Source organism: Sylvia atricapilla, chromosome 1 (assembly GCF_009819655.1).
Source record: "Sylvia atricapilla isolate bSylAtr1 chromosome 1, bSylAtr1.pri, whole genome shotgun sequence".
NCBI classification, from domain to species: Eukaryota; Metazoa; Chordata; class Aves; order Passeriformes; family Sylviidae; genus Sylvia; species Sylvia atricapilla.
The window spans coordinates 14,725,838-14,742,459 of record NC_089140.1 but is presented as its reverse complement, the minus strand read 5'-3'; the positions used below and the strand labels follow the sequence as shown (position 1 = coordinate 14,742,459).

The window sequence follows — 16,622 nt, the reverse complement described above, 5'->3', positions numbered from 1 at the left end:
ATTAATAGTCTTTTGAAGTATTTTCAAGAGGTTAGTATGGCAAAATGTGTTTATTTCCTAAATGTAATATCAGAAATACCAATTAAGTTTCATTCTGATTTGTGGAAATATAAAAATTCTTATATAAATGTATAGAATCCACTGACATAAAACTTCCCATTCCTATTTTAGTAATGTATATAGTCTTCATGGAATGCATCTTTTGAAAATTAAATTATTCCTTAAGCTTTAGTTTTCCATTTAAACAGGATAAATGAGGCCTTTCATAATCTCATGTAGCCACCTGTTTCAAGAGAACACCAGGGATTGTCTATCCTTGAAATCCAGTAAAATGCTGTAAATCCGTTGCGTGTTTTTTCACCATCTCTTTTTTCATTCTCTTACACTGCAATAGATTCCTGGGAATGATAGCTCTTCATTATCTTGCAAAGAGGACAAGTCACACTTAGAATTTAGATGGTGCTTTATTTCCCACTTCATACAAATAAATTATATAAATGGTCAGTGATTTCATTTTTTAAAAGAATTGAAAATCAGTAATGTGAAAAATCTGTAATGTGAAAATAAGAATTGTAGAAATATAGTAGACAGTTAAAAATTAGAGGGACTTGGAACTTGTCATACTACTCCCAGATAGCAATTTTCTGCTGCCAGTGTTTTGGTTGATTAGCTGTGAATATAAATGCAAAAAATTGTGTGTGTCATATATGAATATGCATAATAAACTCACGTTAGTCAAGGTACAAAGCTATATGTAGCAAACCAGATCATCCAAATTACGTGCTAAAACTATGTTCATCTACATTTTGATATTCTAGCATCTCTTTATAATCTTAAAAAAAAAAAAAAGGGAATTAGAAATGTCACTATAACAATCTGTCATGTTAATAACATATAATCACTGCAAATTAGTTACCCTGAATCCAAAAGTCAGGACACATATTTTGAAAACTGAAACATAAACCACTATTAAGAGTGCTATTCTGTTATATGGAATTAGAGTGAAGCCAAAATGCAACTTGTCAACTTAATAGACAAATAAAAAAAGTCCCTTCGCCTGTGTCATAAGTAGAGAACAGCCAGGAGAGTTACTTGAATACTGGAGTGTTTGAACTTACAGTCAGAATAAATGGATGACCATTGTACACTTGACAAACTACCTGTCTCTCAAGAGGTATATTTAAGAAATTACTTGGACATTAGGAAAAAATGTTGTGAAATATGAAATGAAAATAAATCTGTATTCTCTACATAAATGTGTTTTGATAATTTATTAATTTAGATTATATTTATGCAACATCTCTTCAAAATTGCATCATTTATTGCTCTATTAATTTAGGAATGAGTAAAGAATAATGTCAGAGCTTCACAAGGCATGTGATTAATTTCAGTGATATGTGTGCCATACATAAAATTTTCATGATGCTGAAGACTTTTCTAGTGGCATCCTATGACAGTCATAAAATTTTTAGGACAAGAAAAAATTTCTGTCATAGGCTATTCTCATGTACAAATTGTGCTGTTGTAGTATCATCCTTCTGCTTATATTTAAGAGGATCTCAAAACTTTAAAGCCAAACTGGTATTCCTGTATTGTAGTCTTTTTATTATCCCTGAAATAAATATTTACTATCTATAAACCTAGGTAATGATGTTATATAAATAACCAGTATTATGAAATATATACATTTATATAAACATGTCAGCTGTGTCTTCCTGAAGGATTAACCTGGCCTAATGGTATCTGAATTGGTCGAGGGATTGAGTAATATCATTGAGTGGATTTGGTTACAAGTGATAGCTTCTACTAACCCAGATTTTTATGTAGAATGTTGTGGCTGTAGAAAACGAAGTTGTCAAGTTTTTCAGCGTGGATTAAGGTAATAATCAAACTGTAATTCAAATTAAGTCTTTAATGAGAATAAATCTAAAGCAACTGTGTTAGAGTTGTGTTCCATTTATGAAGTTGTGACCAGAAATAGGATATTACACCCGTTCAGCAAGTTGGTCAGTATGAGGGAACTTGTATGTAATTTTGGTGAGTGTGGTTTATGCCTGTATTTATCTTACAGTCAGTGCCTCCATCTTGCTGCAATCAAATAAGCTCCTCTTACTACATTTTCCCAGATTATTGGAACTCACTGGTACCAAGTGCCAGTTAATGATGAGACAATTTTCTGTGACTCATCTTTGGTTGTTGGCATTTTTCTGTATGCAAGGGTTAATTTCTACTGTAATAATAAATCATCTTTTTAAAAACCTGTCTCTGAGAAAGTAATTTGTGGCCTTATCTCCTGAATGCATCTCTTAGCAAAATTTTTTCAATATCTGAGGAGTTTTATAAAGAAAAAAATGTCAGCTGTCTGGAGGTAAGAATATTTTGAACATAGAGTAGAGTGGTACAGTCTCCAGTGGAAATGTAATTTTTGAGGAGTTAAACAGACTATGTAATACATGGACATAGTTCTTCCTCTCAGCCTTTCGTCAGTTTTGTTCACTGTTTCCATTTGTTCAGTAATTGGAGGTACTAAAAGATGAAGGTTTCTTGGATTTTTATACATCTTAGGCTTGATTTTTATGATCATGGCACTCAGTTGTCTCAGAGGCAGTAAATCCCTGCAGCCCTCAGACTGTGAGGGACAGATTTGGGTGTGCAGATTAATTTTTCCAGTCTTCTGAGTAAAGCAATAAACTTTATAAGTAATACTGGTGATGGAAATCCAAACTTACCAGCAATCACATAGATGACATGAGGGGAAGGTTTCTACTCTTTTCCTCTTTGATTTAATCAGACAGTGACAAAACGTTGCCCCCTATCCAGAATTGGTCCTTGCAGTATATTTTTGGAAATTCAGATTTTTTTAAAAAAAATATTAACATCAAGATTTTCTATTTAGGCCTGTGCAATTTTATGGAAAAATTATGTGTTCTTTAGAATGTGAAAAATGGACAGAGTAAAGATATAGTCAAAAGTTCATGCCTGCGCATTAGAAAATTACTCTCACTTTCTGCTTGATACTTACTTTGCCCAAATGCATTCACAAATATAAATACTTGTAAAAAGTCCATGTTGCATAGTAGAGGTTTAGTCATCTATATTGAGTGAACACTACTCTGCATTTTCTGCGGCTCCCCGAGGGACAGCATGTGAAATGGGGGAGCCCTGACAGGAAAAAAAATGTACAGTGCTACCTGGCTTCTTCCCTTCTGAGTATTTAAAGCTGCAGTGAAATCATAGAATTTTTTAAAAAAATGCATGGAGGGGCTATGGTTCTTTTTTCACTGCTTCATGTGTTTATAAATACTTCCTTAAAGTATTAAATTGCCTAAAAGTTTTTGTAAAGCTTCCTGACTGCAGCAGGTGACATGGAATTACACAGACAGAGTTAAGTTCTCATTTGTAGAAACCTTGGCTTGTACAGTGGTGATAACAGGCAAAGGATACACTTAATTTTCTAATTTTCTCATACACCTTTGGCTGTCTTGTTTTTGAAGGTTAATTTCTTTCTTGTGGGACCATTTATAGTATTTTCAAACCTCAAAGCACCTTGTAGTAATACCATTTTTCAAATTATGCTGCCACTGAGAATTTTTGTCTTTGCATGTATTTACATCAATCCGGAGAGTATAAAGAGAGAAAATTTGGACAATAGTTAGCTTTTTCATTAGAATGACCACCATTTGCAAATATAATAGAGAATTTAGTATTGCGAGTCCCTTTGTGTCACTGAAAGACTGAAAGACTTAATTTTGCAAAGCTATAAAGCTTGCATTTTTAACACAGAAGAGCTGCAGTGTAATGAAGAGTCTCAAAGCAGCATTGTGAAAATCATATTTAAGTTACTTTTCTGTAGGAGCCCTTATAAGAGAAATATTTCAAAAGCAGATTATTTTTGTATTATGATATAGGTATTCATTTCCAAATCTGACTTTAGGCCATCAAACCTGAAAGTATGTATGTAAGTATATATGTATGTATGTGTAAACATGTTTCCTGTATTAAAGATTATTTTTGGACCAAGGCTAAACACCTGAAATACTTGCCCGTGTATACTCTTTGCTTCTCATCTCTGGACTCCTATCAGTTCTACATACAGGTAAATTCTCATAAGAGTGCAGGAGTTTATTTTTGGAGTTTCCTGCCCTTGTCTATACATTTGTAAGAAGTAACTGTAAGCCACCAGTGGTGGCAAAAATTCTACCATGTCTGCCCCACTGGAGAGCCTTGAGCTCATCCTGCATTTCCAAATGGTACACTGCCAAACTGTCCTGTTCCAATGTCATTTTGCATGTAGGACTAAGTTACCTGAGACTGACCTAATGATAAGAACAAAGGCAACCAACAGAAAATTTTCTTACTGCGACTGGAATATTTGCCAGATTTGCTCCAAGCATCACTTATGTCATCTTGGAGTGTAGTGCCAGAGCTGTAGCCAGTATCCTGTTCTGGGGAGCTGGTCCTGACTTAGATCATCAGACTTTACTCCAGACTTTGCCATTAACATTGAGGGTCAGGGTTTTTTAGTGTCAAATGCTGATTGATTTTAAAACCATGATTTAAAATTGACAAGCAGAAAAATTCTGTTTACATCATTGATTTTAATGTGTGTTGGGTAAGCCAAGCCAAACATCCAATCTCCCTTTTGGTCCAGCAGTTAGAGCACATTTTTGTCTGCACTGTGCTTGCTAAGCATTTATTTTAAACTCAAAGTTTCTTTGAGTTGACCTGAAGACCAAATAATCTAGTGCTTGAGTATTGAGGTGATTTATATACCTTAATGCTTATTAAGGTCCTTGAATTTTATGAGTTTTAATGTGTTGGAATATTCATTCAAAGTGTGTCAAGCTGCATTCGACTAGAATTCGGTTAAGAGGTGTAAAGCTATTTTGAAAGAGGTTTTTATTAGTTAAACAAAATTATCAGAAATGTGCCTGGTACATATAAATATTTAGACTTCTATTTTTCCAGCTATTCATATATTTATATAAACATGCATGGGAGATGTAAATTTGATCCCTTCAGGCAGAGGAAGGACTGAATCCACTTTCCCCCTTCTTGTGTGAACACATTCACATGTGTGTATATCTACACAAGTATAAATCAACACAGGTCAACCTTTTATATATAAAATATAGTTCTGCTCTCCACAGTCATAGCACATATACTGTTCTTAAAAGCAGAATGACTTTTCTGAAAATTGCAAGTATGTTTTTAAATTACATTTTAAATGGATTGTTTCAGAAACTAATCTCTGGCATGGTTTTTGTTCCTGAACAATTTAATTGAGAGTATAATACAGTTTTCTCATACTTTGCACATAATGAGATCTCATTGTGTATTTTTTTACTGAATTCAACAGGCTACCTAATGGAATGTTTTTTTGCTGCCTCCACTCTTCTCTGTAATGCTGCTGGCCATCCCAGTGCTAGAGGAAATCACTCTGCTGTCTGATAGAGGCAGTGACATAAGTGTGAAGCACCAGATATTTTCACTAAGTGTTGCTTGTACTTATTTGGGATATAATGACAGTGTTTCCACATAGTCAAGCCAGTAGTATGGCATGTAAAATTCTAGATGGATAAAAGTGAAGCAGTATGTTGAGGAAGGGTCCTGTTGAAGAATGGGTTCTGAGCTGTTTGTTACCATTCAGGAACATCACTTTGGGATTTACAGATAATAAACCTTTAGTAATGCCAGCCTTATTACTTGTGGAAGTCAAGAAAAGTCCTAGAAAGAGGGTTGTGTTGTTAGAAAAGGGATGGAGAAGAAAACAGTGCATTGTTCTGCTGGCATTCTAATCCAAGATGAATGCTGAGCACAGTTCTAGGTTGTCATCTCTCCCCCTGCTAACACAGGGATGCAGCAGAACAGAAGGTCCAGGGAGGTGCAGCAAAAATGATCAGTGGAAAAACTTTTATATGGGTAAGAAGCAAACAAAGACTCTTGGCGGTGTAGGGGAGGGCGATGCAATGACATGTGAAATCATGACAGTATAGAGCACACGAGGGCAATTCCATGGACACCCACTGGATGTAGTGCAGAGCAGGTTCAAAATCAACAGAAGAAACTTAGTCTGCCCACAACACAGAGCTGTGAAACTGCTTGCCTCAGACTAATGTGGATGCCAAAATTTTCATGAATTCAAGAAGTAAGCAGACAAATTCACAGAAAGTGAAGCTCTTGGGTATGAAGACAACACAAGTCATTTAGGAATTCCAGAAGCCAGAAAACTCCAAGCAGGGAATTTTAGTAGAAGGATGAGCATGTGCCTTCTTTTTTCTTAAGCTCTTTCTCATGTTTCTGCTTCAGATGGTAGCATGGTTCTGTATATATTATTGCATGTCAAGGGTATGTATTAAACTGAGAGGAAAAATATGAAAATAACATAAAGGTCTAGCTTTACTGAAGATACTGGGCAGCTTGTCACTTGAAAATATGGCATTTCATTCAGGAGTAGTAACAAAATTAATAGTATACCCTAAATTCTAAATATAAAATACCAAATGCTAAATGACTAGGTTTCAGACTTCGCAATGTATTTTGCTTAAATATTGCACTAGAGCTAAATAATATATAGGAGCAGATTTTTGGGTGGGCTGACAGAGAGTAAATGGTTTCCAAGAGATGATTGTAGGCTGTCAGAGCAGAATTCCATGAACCAGGAATGAACTTCAGAGAGCACAGGCGTTGTTCCAGTTTGTAGAATCAAACCTTTCTTTCTCAGAGTATTCGTGCCTGAGCATTCACAGGTTTGTTTTGGGTTTTTTTTTGGTTTTTTTTCTGGAAGAGCTTTTAGAAGTAGGATTTCTAAAAGATCAGAATCTCTCACAGCTGTTCTACATCCCCTGCCAGTTCAGTGTTGAGATGCTGAGCTCACACAACTTAGATGTGTTGGTTATGTTTTCAGCATCTTAAAAAATTCAACAGTGTTTGTGTTAATTCACAAATTCCTAAAAGTTGTGGGGTTTTTTTTGTTCAGTGGAAATAGGTAGGATTTTTGGATTAAGTATGGAGAGGCATACAAAAGACAGCTAGTAAGAATGCTGGACCAAATGCTACATGAAAGATAGTGATCATTGTCAAGTACTGAACAAAAGGTTTTAGCAGGTTCGAAGTAGCCTTCCAGATCCCAGTGTTAGGCACTTTACCTTAGTTCTGTGGAATTCCGTCCTTGTTTTAGTGCATTTCTATCCTCTCGCCACCTGAAAGCAAATTATTCTGGTGCATATTCCACCACATATGTTTTCATCTTGTTGAGTGACATCAATTTGATTGTGTCATTCCTTGTGTTGGGATTGTTATCTTTCATGTCATCTAATGATTCTGAGGGCAGCTCTGGGTGGGGGAGTGGTGAGTAGGTAACCACTGACAGCTTTTTAAGAAGCTTTCCTTCTATTGCCACTCAGGTGGCAGTAATAGTAATTGTCTTTTTGGGGACTCTCTCATTATGTTATGGAAACAATGAATCCTATAGGCTTTCATCACTACAATATTAGTGTTCACCTTGAATTTTCTGGGTTCACTGGTTTTAAATCAGCAACTAGCAATTTTTGCCTTTCAAATATCATGTTTGATTTGATTAGACATATGTATCATAGTTTCCCAACTGTATTCAACCAGCAAAATAATGTATATCTCCGTTTTAGCACTTTAATCACTACTTCCATCTGAGCACATTTCTTTTTTTAATTAGAATTGTACAATGTCATACATCTGCTTTGCGTTAAGGACTCTAAAAATTCAGAAAGTGAAGCTCATTTTCTGAGGTTCATTTTGCAGTCATTTTTTCTTAGAGCAAGGAAAGTTTCAACTACAGATGGTCATTTGTTCTTTAAAAACAGGGATACTGTATCAAGAAAATGAGCAAGAGGAGAAAAAGTAATTATGGTTCATAAAATATTTTAATTACTACTTCATAATTATTTCAGATGTTATGTAGTAATGATATAAAAGTTGGTTTTATTGAATAAATATTTTGTCTTCAGTGTAATTTATAATATGTTTGGTGAGGCTTTCTATTAATCTGTGAAAGTGCAGCTGAAATTAATAATTAAACTTTAATAATGTGAAATTTTGTTAAGGTGTCATACTGTATATTGAAGAGAATAGGCCCATATGTGTGTCATACATCACATGTGCTTGTCTGGTGACCTGTCCTCAGTGGATTACAGCCGTGGCTCATGATCTGTAGCTTTTACAGTTAAAGATAAGACATCCCTCAGTGGTCTGCTGCTTGTCCCCTGTGGCTGATGGCCATCTCTGGAGCCATGGTGGCCGAGGGTGATGTAACCTCTCTAATTGTCCTTGCTTTTCACAGAGCAGTGTCTCATCATGGAGACACTGACTACTGTTGGTGCCAGATTTCTGTGATACAGACTGAATTATTTTATTTAGCTAGTCACTATTAAATTACATTTACTGAAAGTAAATAGTAGTGAAGTCTGAAATACTTGTAGCTCCTTCGCTGGGAAGCTGTAACTGTTCCAGGCAAGGTTTTATGTGTGTTTTATTTTCTGCATGGAATATTTTGCCAAATTAGAAGCCCCTTGAAGTCATCATTTATGTATAGTCAATTGAATTTCTTTAAGAGATTGTAAGCAGTTGTCTCTACATACTGCTTTTGTATTGAGTATACTTCAGTCTTTATCCAAAAAGGTTTAATGAAATTTACTCCTCCCAACTTCAGCAGCTACCATGGCACCAGGCATTGAGCAAGGCTTGTGAGCTTGTTCTCTTCTTTCAGTGGTGACTATTCTGAGGAAACATTAAGGACATGAAGAGAAAACAGACAAAATTATGTACAGATAGGGAAGGTCCATGGCTCTAGGACTGAACTGCAGAAAGGAGAGGAGGGGGAGGTTGATTACCTCTGGAATTAAATGCCTGATGCCATAGTTCCTGTGAAACATGGAGCCAAAATCTGTCCAAGCAAATGGGAGGCAGCAGCTTCGTACTACCACCCATTAGTCTCGTGGGGCACCAGGACCAAATCTGCATTGCTAAAGCTAAGATTTGCGGCCATGAAGGTATCAGTATGTAATGGGATTTTGATTTTAATGTTAATTAGCTAAAAATACAGTAAATTACCGGGTTTATTGGGGTTTTTTACTGTGATTTTCATTAAAGAATGTTAATACATTCTTTAAAATCAAACACTTGACTTTGAAAGCTGAGCATTCAAAAAAAGTTGGAAAATGTCGAAATGAAGATTGTTCAAACTGTTTTAATTTGTCTCTTGCATGTATGCATAACGATAAGATCTTTAATTATGTGATCACATAATTTTTTCACAGGAGGAATGCTGCCCAGAGAATGAATCAGGGGTGTTTATTAAAGGAAGCTGTTGCCTCCAGAACCCTTGCCTTAATTGCTGGAAAGTGTAGTAATTTAAGTAGAGGGCTGCAGGAATCAAAAGCACTCTCTCCAGGGTGTTTGAAAGCTCCACAGAAAGACTAGATTTTACTTTCTCATTTTGAAAGAGGTTTTATGTGATTCTGGGAGGTCACTTATTTGGAAGTGATCTCTGTGTTTCTAGTTGCTGTGGCACACAGACCAAGGTACCTGGGCTCTGGGTACAGCTGCGTTTGGAATGAACACAAATGTGCTTTGAATGTGTAAAATACTGTATAAATGCAAAGTCCTCTGAAAAGCACAGCCTGAAGTGCCCTGCACTGATGTGGCAGTGCCAGGATTGCCAGAAGACTCTGCTGAGTTTTAAGCAGTGAGGTTCTAATCTGCAAAATGGGAATAGCATCACCTACTACAGTTCAGTTAATTATATGTTTTGAAGCATTCCTCCTGAATACCGTATAAGGAAATTATATAGAATATAAAATATATAAACATATAATTATACAACATATAGTTACAACATATTGCATATAAGCATATGCCATACATTATAATACATAATACGGAATCCCATTCTGGCTAACATCCGTTAAGGGAAGCTTTGAGAACACTCCTGGCTGAAGGGAATAAGAAGTATGAGCAATCACTTTGCAATCTAAACAAATGAGGCAGAATGCTACAAATTCTCTGTTCACCCCATAAAACTGAGCATTCCCTTCGTATTTGCTATCACTGCACTAGATGAGGCAGGGACCTTGCAGAAGGAAAGCAGCATGTAATTGTTTAGTTAAAATTATATGTAGGTATGTAAGTGGTTCTGTCATTTTAAGTGCTTGACTTTCTGCTGGGTTTGGTTGTGGGTTGTCTGGCCACCCCAAATGTGCTGAGACCTTTTAGATAAAGCTTTGGTAGATTTATTTTCCCCAAAGCATTTTGGGCAGAGGGAAAAAGGAACGTTAGAGCCAGATTTCTTGTTTGCTTTATCGTCTTGCCTTGTTGACAACTGACTTTTAATGGAAGAAACTGAAATCCTGAAGACCATTTTTTGATCCTTGCTTTTTCTGAGGAAGGAGGAGTTTTTAACTTCTGCAGAATTTGCACTAGAGTATAGTGAGGATGTATGGAAATGTTTCAAGGTGAAGAGAGCCATCATGAATAGATTATATCTGTAATACATTTGATGAGGAAAGAGGAAATATTTTTTTCTCTGTAAGTTTAATTCTCAAAGACAAACTGTTTGATTATGGTTTCATTTTCCATAAAATGACTCTAAGTCTAATATAAGGAATGCCACTTAATTTTCTAAGCTAAACAGGAAATTTTATTAAAAAAAAATCAAGTATTCATTATCGACATCTGAACTTATCCCTTTAAATTTTGATCCCCCCTCTTAATTATCTTTTTTATGTGTGGCAAATGTAAATACATTGCTATTTTATGTTAATAATCCTCTGCATCTAAGTCTCAGAGTAAAACTCAATCAAGAGAAAAGGCTAAAATTATTTTCCCCTTTCCCTTGTTTTATGTCTATTGTTACGCTTTTTAAAAGTTGCATTTACCATTTCTCAGGAGAATAAATTTATAAATCTCTTCTGCTTTGGTGAGGGGATACATCTTCTCTATTTGTGTATCTTCTATATCACACAGTATTATAGCATCACTTGCAGTAGCTTTTTTTACTTTGCAAAATACAGGATATTAAGTGAATATCAATTTGTCAATTGAAATGGACCAGATTTTGCCTAAATTTGCTGGTTTAGAAGATGTTGATACCGTGAGTAGTGGGGAGTTACTACATTTTTCAAATAGCACTATGTAAAATATAGAAACATTGAATGATTGTTTTAAATTCAAAAGGCTCTTTTGTCATTCTCATGCATGTTTTAAAAGAGATATTTTTCTCCTGAATTGGAAGGAAGTGAGATAGTAGCCTATCTGTTCATAATTTGACTCACTTTTCCTGGTTACATACATTTTTAAATGACTGAAATAGCTGCTTTAAAAAAAAAAGAGCTAACTTCAGAAGAGCAGGACTCTGGTTTGCTATTTATCTACCTTAATAGGCAGTATTTCACTTGAAAGAATCAGTCTGGCTTCTTGTGAACTAACAGTGACAGGATGCAGGTATCATAAAGTACCATGATTATGTGCCTCCCAGGTATAATTCTGATAACCACTGAAGGAGTGCTGCAGCCAAGTCTTGTTGCTTTATCCATCTATAAATTTATTCTCTTTCTTAGACTATATTTTGAAGCATTTTAGTAAGAAGTTCAAACTTGGCAGTGAGGAAATTATACCTGTGTAGTTCTGTTTCATAGTTTAACTTCAGTGTGAGTAACAAGACATTTAAATAGATTGTGAAAGTAATTTTTTCTTAATACCGTTTACTTATAGTTCCTTACATATTAAGTTGAGATGACTGTAACTGATCTTTTATGCCTACAAATGAAGACTATTTAAATAATAATCTGCTCCCATATGACAGAAACAGATATATTGTCATGTAATCCTTTGTGCAAAGACTCTTGCAATATGTTCTCCAGGCTGAGAAAGTGGAGTTATTACCTTTTCAGGGTAACTGGGCAAATGTTATGTGAGATGCCCTGTCTAAGTGATCTCTGTGATTTTTCCTTTCACATTCATCCTGCTGAGTCTTTACTGGGTGTAACTACAGGAGCATTTTAGTTTGGATCAGGAGCACTTAAGCCATTCTGAATTCAATCTCATTATTGTTCCCACTTGTTTCTCCATGATTCCCACAGCCAGAGTGTGGGGTGCCATTGGTTACAGGAGGAGGCAGTGGGAAGCTGGGCTGGGGGAGCACACTGTGTGTGCCTGCAGGGGCTGGCTCCATGGCACCCCGAGAACAGCTGGGCTGCCTTCTCTGAAGGGTGCTCCACTTGGGGCCACGGCGTCTTCAGTGCCATAATAATCATAAATGAGACAGAACAGTGATGCTGGCATCCACATCGGAGTGTTCCACTTGGAATTCTTTTGCTCTGCTGTGACTTTAGCTCTGGAGTTTCCCTCTGCCTTCTCACACCACCATCAGGGTGGGTGTGCACAGTGAGAGGTGGTAGGAGCCAGAAGCTGTCTGGTGCTACTTGTGTGCCAACATTACAGCCAAATTGCTCACAAGGAGTGCCATGCCCTTGGGGCAAGAAGCAATAATAATGTGACCCCACGGAGATGCCCCATGTGGACCACCTGGCCAGAGTACTGAAAGCTTTGGACCTTCATGCCATCAGTTAACAGTATATTGATCAGTGTTTTGTTTTTGTCTCTCCACAGTCACCAATTACAACAATGTGGTAGAAGCAAACTCAGATTCAGATGATGAAGATAAATTGCATATAGTGGAAGAGGAAAGTGTAACGGATGCAGCAGACTGTGATGCTAGTGTGCCAGAAGATGACTTGCCAACGGACCATATAGTATTACCAGAAAACAGTGAAAGAGAAGGGAGTACAAACAGTTGCTGGGAAGATGAAGGTATGTTCATTTCTACTGATGATACTATGTAAAGAAAGGCTTCTAAAACGAAAATTCAAACTTTTTTTTTGATCCCTTTATCACTCAAATAACATGTAATATTTACAATCAAAAAGAGGTTTTATAACGTATTTATTGTACCCTACTTCATGTTCTTCATTTATTATTTGAAGCAGATTCAGAGGTGGATTAATTCCATTGACATTGTTTAACAGTATCTTACAGTCTCTAGATGCAGCACTCCAAAGGCTGATTAGAGACTAGTTACTAGATCTTGGTTTTTCAAGTCTTTGCCTGGCAGGTCTGTGCCAGAGCTCCTTGTAAGGTTCAGGATTGGCTCAGCTTGGGGAGTAAGCAGTAAACGAAAACATTAAAAAAATCAGATGTTATTTTCTCTCTTTTTCCTTGTAAAACACAGGCAGGAAAAATAATTTTTAGATTATTAGTTTTAGAACTGGCTGTGTAAGTCATAATGAATCATTATTTTGAGAACACTGGAATGAGATAAATGTTGCACATATTATGCATCAGGTTTAGAAGCTGAAAATTTTAAGTAGACATGAAATGGGCCTTTTTTTTTACTGTGGAATCAGATGCTGAGTTTCATAATATCACACAGCATGCTTACTTTTGAGCCAAATTGGGATAAATGCATAAATTAGTGGAATTTATTGTGGAATTTGGCCTTAATGCTCTGAAAGATACCGAATGTTTTCCAGCATATCCCTGATTGTATCTGAACTCCAGCCACAATTCCTAGCATCCACCTTTTAACACTGGTGGTTTAATACACAGTGCATGACCTCACATCTAAATAAATGGGAAGCAGTCATATGGTCCCTAACTGCAGTCCAGCTGAGAGTTCAAAGAATAGCATCAGCTTGGCCTGTTTTTACATAGCTGCTATTGCCAAGGTTTGCTGTGCTGGGAAATGAGTATTTTGGAGCTGAATTATTAGGTAGGTGATTTTCTTAGTTTTCCTGTAATGGCCTAGTTCTCCTGCAGGCTGTGTCTATCAGAAATTGTGGTTACATTAAAGTGGGCTCTGTATAGGCTTGAACCCTTCAAGCATAGGTGTAGGAAACCTGAAGAGGGCAAGGAAGAAGAGCACTGGCTCCCAGACATTTGGGAACAAGACCTCTTGGACTGGATGTTTCCTGGAGATGTACCCATCACACAGCATCTCAGGCAACTTTCTGGGGGTTTTCAGGACTCTAGACATGGGATGGCATATTTTTTGACTCCTTATGTCAAATGTACCATTTTTAACCTTTAAAAATTTATTTGCTAAATTCTAAATTCTCTTTAATTTTAAATTCTACTGTGGTTGTAGATTTGCAGTGTAGGCAATGTTTCTCTGCTTTGGAGTTTGCTAATGAGGACAGAATATCACTGGTAGCTAGACAGAAGATTAATCAGTTGCCATACAGGCTTGCTCAACAACCACAAATTTCCTCTGTAAAAATTATGTATTCTGAAGCCTCTACTGTAGCAGTCTGGAAGGGTTTTTTAATTTGATAATTAGGGTTTTTTAAGTAAATAGTTTACATTTTTGGCAGTGACTATATGAGAAAAGTGAAGGCTACATTAGATTTTATGGAGCTTTGATTTGCTAGGGTAAAATATGTTTACTCTTTTGATAGCTTTCCTAGAAGGAAAGGTATGAGCTGAAAATCACATTGTCAGTCTGGGTTGCATGTCAGAATTGTGAAGAGAGAGGTACTGAGTACTTGATCTCTCTCATACAAGGAAATGTACTGGGGTAGGTGGTGTGCAACCATCTTCAAGACTGGTGATTATCTTTAGAAAAATATACTCTACAGTGGTTTTAGTAAGTTTGTTTCATCAGTAAAGTACTACTCAGTAGTTCTGGGTTTAGCTGAACTTGACAGAATGAGTTTTTTTGCATATTTATTCTGTTCATGAATTGCCAAGAATAGAAACAACACACATAACATTTCTTTATCAGATTAGTTTCCTTCCGTTTCCAGTCATTCTAACTGAATTTCTAAAAGACCCTAGGAACAGGTGTTTTAAATATAAGGTGTGTTTCTCAAGAGGTTTAACTGAAACAGTCCTACGGGTTTAAAAAAGTGAACCACGTGTATCCTGTACAAGTTGTTGACAGTGTGCCAGCATTCATGTGTGCAATGATTCCCTAATATGATTTTTCTTTGCTTTAGTTAGAAATAAAACCTATGCTACTATTAAAAGGAAAAAAAAAAGGCAGGAGTTAAACTTACTGTATTAATGCTCTTAAAAAAGCATTATTATGTACGGTAAGTATTTAGCAAACCTGGAGGCCTCAGGACTGGAGCTAAGATATTTTTGAAAAACTGATTATTTTTTTTTTTAATCCAGACTTAGAAATAACCTTCAAAAATGAAGGAGGTTATGTTTTATGCTTAAGCTCTTTCTGGAATTCAAAAATTCTTTAAGTCATCAAATTTTAGGTTGAGCCTATATGCTCAAACATGTGTTCTGACATTTGGTGGGTTGTGTGGCATCTTTTTGACCAGAAAGCAACCAACCAGTCAATACTGCAAGTTGTAAATAGTGCTTGCTACATGAGTATCAGAAAACTGGCTCTGAAGAATTTAAATTAGAAACTCTCTTGATGGGCTTTGGAGTTTTTTCCCTTTTCTGCAGATAAAGGCTACAGTGGAAATTTCAGTGAAGTTTGTCTTTCTGCCTACAGCCAAAATTTCCACTTTGCTAGTGGTTTCAATTTGATCAGTTATCTTAGCCATGCAGAGATCTTTACTGTCAGCCAATGTCAGTAGTTGTCAGGCATGTTTGCTGCTAGTTAACACTGTTCCCTGTCATCTGAAAATCATCAGCATTTAACCCTGGGAAACCACACTGTGTCTCCAAGCAGTAGCTCATAAACAGTGATGAGATGTACAAGTCCAAGAACCATTTTTACAGCTATCTGGTATGTCCAGCTGTAATATCAGGATGGATATTCATGACCTAGATGCTATTTGTGGAGACCTCTATTTAAGCTGTCATTTAGCAGGTAGCTTGAATTTCCTCTGGAACTCAGAGCTGTGACTTCTGCTTGGTGGAAGTGTCTTAAGATCTGTTCCCCCATCATCACATCCCATTCTATTGCTTCCCAGCTGTGTGATAACTGGGCGTCTGAGGGCACGATTGCCTTTCTTTTTGGACCACACATAGCTATAAAGATGTATATCTACTTCATGTTTTCAAATTGTTAATTATTCCTACAGTATTTCCCTGTGGAAAAGGGTTTCTCCCTGTCTTATACCCTACTTTTAGCTGTTGGGAAGAGACAGGACCAAACAGAGGTTAGGATTATTAGAATTGAGAAGGGGTTTAACTTCACTAGATTAATCTATAAGTCCATAAATCCTTGACGTTCCCTTGGGAAGTATAACTTTTTTTGTACTGAAGCCAGTGGAATTTACTGGAGACACTGTAATTTAAATTTCCAAAGTAATAACTGACTGATACTCCTCCCCTCATGTAGATCTTATTTCATAATGGAGAAAAATCACAATCATCAAAACCCCTCCTTTAAAGGAAAACAGTGGGTTTATGTCATGTTTGATTTTAAGAAATTAAATTTTTGGTTGAAATTTACGTTGTGTCCAGTCATCTATCTTACAAACTCTGAACCAAGTCTAGTATCATGAACCAAAAATGTAATTAGTTCACAATGCAGAACTGACCAATATAATACAGGCTGTTTGAGTTTGTTGGGGTTTTTTGAGGGTTTTTTTAGATGTCAGTTGAAATTAAGGTAAGATTTAAGG

At 36.3% G+C, this 16,622-nt stretch overlaps 1 protein-coding gene across 2 annotated transcripts in view; it reads left to right on the top strand.

Moving 5' to 3' along the window:
* ZEB1 (zinc finger E-box binding homeobox 1) overlaps window positions 1-16,622 on the top strand; it is a 122,716-nt gene that overhangs the window by 86,242 nt on the left and 19,852 nt on the right. For both annotated transcript variants that reach the window (XM_066315270.1, XM_066315278.1), the window contains exon 2: window positions 12,643-12,843. In XM_066315270.1, the coding sequence (XP_066171367.1) occupies window positions 12,643-12,843 (201 nt within the window). The remainder of the gene's footprint in view (window positions 1-12,642; window positions 12,844-16,622) is intronic.